The sequence below is a fragment of the Vigna unguiculata genome, chromosome 3 (assembly GCF_004118075.2).
Source record: "Vigna unguiculata cultivar IT97K-499-35 chromosome 3, ASM411807v1, whole genome shotgun sequence".
Taxonomy (NCBI): domain Eukaryota; kingdom Viridiplantae; phylum Streptophyta; class Magnoliopsida; order Fabales; family Fabaceae; genus Vigna; species Vigna unguiculata.
Genome location: NC_040281.1, coordinates 52,241,336 through 52,247,436, shown reverse-complemented (window position 1 = coordinate 52,247,436; position 6,101 = coordinate 52,241,336). Strand labels below are relative to the sequence as shown.

The 6,101-nt window shown below is 28.8% G+C and overlaps 1 protein-coding gene across 1 annotated transcript; it reads left to right on the top strand.

Annotated features, from left to right (window-relative positions):
• The first annotated feature begins 2,082 nt into the window (after positions 1-2,082).
• On the top strand, positions 2,083-4,219 carry LOC114176315. Its single transcript, XM_028061315.1, has 4 exons — positions 2,083-2,488; positions 2,562-2,642; positions 3,537-3,676; positions 3,777-4,219. Exons 1-4 carry the CDS (start codon positions 2,168-2,170, stop codon positions 4,024-4,026), a joined length of 792 nt encoding a protein of 263 aa, XP_027917116.1. The 5' UTR covers positions 2,083-2,167; the 3' UTR covers positions 4,027-4,219.
• Positions 4,220-6,101: the final 1,882 nt, after the last annotated feature.

Below are 6,101 nucleotides of genomic sequence, written 5' to 3'. Positions count from 1 at the left end.
AATCTTTTAAAAATATTTTGAATTACTGACATTTTAGTATATCATAATTAACTTTTTTTAGGAGTAATAAGTTTAACATATGAATCTTATAAAATATTATATGAGAGTAGGTTGATGTCAAACAAAATTTAACTCTGAAATGTAAGAAAAGAAATAGTATTTTAAGTTTTATAAAATTAGAATGTAGAAAAAAATTTATTAAATCGGTAATCTTATAATATAGTTTCATTTGAAAAAGAAATTACTAGTTAAAAGTGATAAAGCATAGCAAAATTCATATAAAAAGAACTTTCTGTTAAGATCCTTTATTAAAAAAAATACAGCATATTTAATATTAATTGATCAATTATTAACATGTCCAATAACAACTCAACAATATAAAAATCAAATATAATCAAAATTCTCTTATAAACTTATATGTAAAATTGAGTCTATTAAAAAGAAAACATATTGCTTTTCTGAATACTTTTTAGTAAGTGTTTGAGAATAATTAAAGTATTTTAATAGTTGATTCTCAAATGACTATTATAAAAATGAGAAATTGATTTGGAAGTTATAATCAAAACTAAAAATTTTCTTTCATGTATAAAAGTTTGGACAGTTGTACAGAGGGTTTGCAATTTTGTTAGAAGCGATAATATGAAAGTTTACAATTTGTTAGAAAATAATATATGAAAAAGTTTATGAATTTTGTCAGAAAAATTATACAAATTTATTATTTTTTCCAGAAACATTATACAAATATAAAAATTATTAATTTTGTCCAAAAAATTCTATTTGAATAAAAATATATTTTTAATTAAATATTTATTGTGTAAATCATGATGTGCGAACCAGGTTAAATTTGTAGTGTTTTTATTATTTGTTATTATCAATGTTCTAGGAGACATTAATATCCAACATTTATAAATTTAAAATAATTTATGATATACTAATACTAAATATGTTAATTTATTGAAAATATATGTTGAACTGTTTACTCAAAAGGGTTTATTATGTTTTCTTTATCTCTTAATTTTGGGTGATACATGAAATTAGTTTTCTTTTTCAAGTTTTAAATCAATTTATTCATCTATCTATAAAAATATATTAATTTAGTTTTTTTAATCAAAATTTGTTTAATTGTTTATTTGACAATTCAAATAAGTTTATCTTCTAATATTGAAACCGTGTAGTTTTATCGTGAAATATTAAATAAATTTAACAAAATTTGATTAAAAAAACTAAATTCATATATTTATAGGATGGTAGAACTAAATTGAAATAAAATTTTGAAGAGTAACTAGTTTTAATTTTTACTTAAAATTATAAAAAAATATATATTTAATTTAAGGATTAATTATGTTTTTCGTTCCTCAACTATTGCTAATTTTTTGTTTTCGTCTCTCATCTCTCAACTATTACTTGATTTTTTATTTTCGTTCCTCCCTTACTTAAAGTTTATACTATCTTAGTCTCTGAAATTTTGAATTGTATAAAATTGGTCCTAATTTTAAATTTCATTAGTTTGAATTGACACGATAAACGAAAGACTATTTCAGAATTTCGTTTTCATTATATTGTTATAATAAAAACATGATTTTTGATTTTCTCCTAACACTTTAAAAGAGGAATTTGGATAATTTGTGAAACCTAAAATGCGTTTTTCATTTTAATTTAAATATCTGATGCACTCCAATTCTACTCTAAAATCTTAATTAAACACGCGTTACTTTGAAAAGTCATTCTTTTACATGCAATCATAGTAAACTTATGATGGAGAAAGATATACATTGTTATGATAAGATCAAATTGAAAGATCAAAACAAAAGAGCGAAAATACTTCATGGTCAACTAAAGATACAATCTAATATATAAGACAAAATAAATATTATTCAGAAGATTAAACTAAAATTTTATAATTTATTAGATATTAATTTAAAAATATTTTTTTAGATATTTATAGAGACATGCTTAGGCAAATTGAGAAGTCTCGATATTGTGGCCGATTTGGAACCTGCAGGGTAAAAGTGGCAAAAAAAAAAGAAACTGTCGGTATCCAACATAACTAACAGTGTAATTATATTACTTATTGAGGCGGTTAGTTTTGTCGTCCAACCCGACCAACCAAAACCTTAGCTGTGTCCTTAATTGGAGTGTTGTTTGTTGGAAGTGAAACTAGGTTGCAATGCCAGGCCCTGGTCCTCACCTGATGTATGCCATGGCCTCTGGTCTGGGTCTCACTACCATCACCAATGGAAGGTTTAGCCCTCACCACACACTTACCTACACAGTAAACGCCTTCTTTGGCCCTGACGTTGGTTCTTTCTCTGAGTGGCTTGCTTCACTTTCTGGTGCTGACCCTGTTCAAGCTCTGGGATCCGCTCTTGCTAATCTCATCCATCATCCTTTCTACTACATCCTTATTTTGGGTCTTCCTCTCTCCTTTCTCTATTCTCGGATATCCACCTATCTTCTTCGCGCACACCTTCTTGATTCCGTCTCCAGGGTCACTCTCACTCCTTTTCTTTCCTCCTTCCTCAAAATTCATCATTTCCTACTTTATTAACCTCCGATTGCAGGTCCCCCTTACGAGGATGCAATGTTTTTGCTTGATATCTGCTGGCTCTTTTACCCACTTCTTTCTTGATCATCTGTTTGAGGTAACATGTGGAGGTTTTAATTAAGTCTTAAACACTGAATTTTGTAATCAATCACACTAGGATGAATAAATCTTTGGAATTCAATTACTTTCCCATTAAATTATTCTTCAGATTATAAATCCTTAACAATTAGAGCCTAACATCCCTCAAGCTCTGCCGCTGGGGGATGATTGTGCATTCACCTTGATTCATACCAAATTATGATAATCCTGGGAGAATCACACCACAAAAGTTAGTTATTATAGTTGAATAACTATTTATATACCCCATGCTTCGATAACCTTGGAACTCAAGTTTAACACTTGCTCTTAGCAAAAGAAAATGGTGACCAAATATAAGCAGCCATTGATTTGATAAGAACGAACCAACCTCATAGTTCAACTGAAACAATGGAAACGCTGAGGAATTTGTCGAAATATGATTTAAATAGGACTAAGGGTAATTTAAGATTAATATAGAAGTATAATATACAAGTCAATTACATTCGTCTTTCTAGAAGTGTATGAATTAAACATTTCAATACCTGAGATATTATAAACCCTTGAACAGACCTGGACTTTACATTTTAGCCTTTATCGGTACAAAATTGCTATAGAAAATGTGTATAAATGTCTTAGGATTAAATGTCTGATCTATGCAGTCTAAATTCTAAAACTCTAATTTAATTAAAAGCTTTGATTCCCGTGGCTGACTTTACACTGAACTACTATTAGTCTTTCCTATTTATGGAAACAAAGGTAGAAACCTGGATTTGAGCTGAATTTGACAGTGCTGCAAATTGTGTAATGGTGTGCATAGAAAAGCGAAATGCTGCAATTTGTCATAATTTGTCCTGAACCATTACTCTTGTACTACAACTCATTGACAAATGTTATTATTTCTGAAATCACTCAGGAGAATGGAAAAACAACGATGTACACTTGGATTTTGAGCACGGGCTGGTGGCAAAGTAGAGCACCAGTGAACCCAGATGCTGTTGTTGTAGTTGGCTTCTTGTGTGCTTGCTTAGTTGGTGGCTTTTTTTACATCAACAGGTTTCTATTTTTTGCAACTTACCATGTTAATCATCAACATATATCATAAACACACAATGGCTTTAAGTTTTAAGTTTTTCTCTCCTTAATTACCATGCAGAGCAAGTTCCTCAAACTCCATAAAGAAAAAGTCATATCAGTCGATGCTACTTATTATATGCATAGCTTTGTTGTACTGTTTTTGGTGTGCAATCCAGATATACTGGTTCAGTCCGCGTCGTCCAGCAGTTGGTGAAGAGGCTGATCTTGGTGTTCTTGTGTTTTTAGCTCTATACTTTTTCCTACCTTACGGTTTGTGCATAATTTCCATGTCCCCAAAAGATCCTGATACAAATCAAATTCCTCTTTAAAAGTATTTATTGTACAATCAATCACCAGAAATATGTAAAATTCCGCATCCATTATTCCTTGTTTGGAACAGGATTCTTTTGACATTACCGTTTTTATCCCACTTTACGTGTATTGAGTGATCATTTTTTATCTGTATCTTATTCCACTCTTCAACATGAGCCTGTTGAAAAGTGATGGATTGTAGAAATTCCATTTGATTCCTCTCACTATGATTCAGCTGTTCGAATGAAGGTTATTGAAGGTGTCACCGTTGAAATTTGTTTGGATGAATCAGGAATTCCACAATAAATATATATTACACAAACAGGCTTTCTTCCTGCACCTCCAAAGTTTCTTCCTGGACCCCAACTTTTCCTCTTATGCCCATTATGCCCAATCTGTCCCTAATTATATGTTTTAAATATTAAATTAATTAGGTAATCACATTACTACTTAACAAAGGATTCATCTGCCTCCATGTATTATATTTGCGTGCACACCCAAGTCATTTTAACGGCATCTGGTTGGTTTCTCTCTTCAGCTATCTTCTTCCCTCAACAATGACGTTTTGAATTTACATACGAAAAATATTCGATAAATACATGATTTCAAAATCCGATTTAAAAAAAACACTGAATTTTAAAATCCAATTTAAAAAAATACTAAATTTCAAAATTTGATTTATCCATTCAATGGATCTCCTTAAAGATCCTTCCGGATTTCGCAATACATTAAATAAAACATCCACGCCCGAATTTAGAAAGCCGTGAAATGAAACCCGGCAAAAGACTTATATAGTAGATAACCTAAATATCATTATTCTAAGCAGGGATTTCAACAAAATCTTTATCAGTGGGTATCAACAAAATCTTTACTAGTTAGCAGACTTGGATAAAACTCGTAATGAATAGAAAATAAATATTAAAAATATTAAAATGGAAGTGTGTGGGAAATAGATACAAATATTTTTTACACCTGCATGTTAACACAGTAAGTACGAGTGGATACCGTGGTTCTAACGTAAACTAAAAAGAAATTATTAAAATATTAACATATTGAGTTTGAATAAGTTATTTTTGATCTATTGGTTTTAAAAAAATCTCCATTTATTAGTAAATTATCATTCAACGCTATTTGAATGAGCTATTTTGACTTTGTTCGAAATTTATAAAGTTATGTATTGTATTTTTATTTAAATTTATGGTTCAATTTTTTTATTAAATATTTCTTTTATAAATATCCGCGGGTACCCGTAGATATACGTGAATATTAAAAAAATATATGAGTACCCACATAACAGATACCCGCACGAATATAGATACGGGTATGAGAAGAATATTTATCCAACGATAAGATACATGGAAACTACTACTTGTATCCTATCCGTCCCGTTGACATTCTAATCCTAACCTAAAAGCTAATATAATAATCGAAGATCAAAAGCTTTTAAAATCACATATATACATATTTAAATTGAAACCATGCGTCTTTTTCAAGTTGTCATAAACCATTAAATAATTTAATGATATAATGACTATTTTATTCAAATTATTATTTCAAAAAACATGGAGGATGAGTTAATACAATAATTGCTTGATCGAAAAGAAATCAAAGAAAAAAACTAATGACTAATAAACAGATAAAGAAAATATAAAAATATAAGTGAAAATAGTATATAAGATACATTATTTTTTAATTTAATTTTACCAATTTTTTTAATCAAATCTCTTAAATTAATTTTTTTCTTTTTCTATTTTTTCGTACTCTAACATAATGTTAAATAATGACTAAAGAGGAAGAGAGATAATTGTAACGTAAATGTTGATAGAATAGTCAGTATGCAGAAAATTTTATAATTTATTATTCTTTTAAATTAAATTTTTTATTTTGATAGAGTCCATTTTTTACGTTAAAATATTTAATTATTTCTCTCTGCATGTTTATCTGACAATTTAAAAATATCATAAAAGGTTGTTTTATACTGTTTCCTTAATAAAATTTGTTTTGTGTGGAAAATATGTTATTTTAATTTCTAAAGCACAATTCCCCGTTTGATAGATATGGATTAAGGGAAGAGGCCCATATATAAATGGGC

Excerpts from the sequence above, each read along its gene's own strand:
- LOC114176315 (XM_028061315.1), top strand. The coding sequence starts at position 2,168 with ATGCCAGGCCCTGGTCCTCACCTGATGTATGCCATGGCCTCTGGTCTG. Across the intron at positions 2,489-2,561 it reads TTCTTGATTCCGTCTCCAGG|GTCCCCCTTACGAGGATGCA; the intron begins GTCACTCTCACT and ends CTCCGATTGCAG. Across the intron at positions 3,677-3,776 it reads GGCTTTTTTTACATCAACAG|AGCAAGTTCCTCAAACTCCA; the intron begins GTTTCTATTTTT and ends ATTACCATGCAG.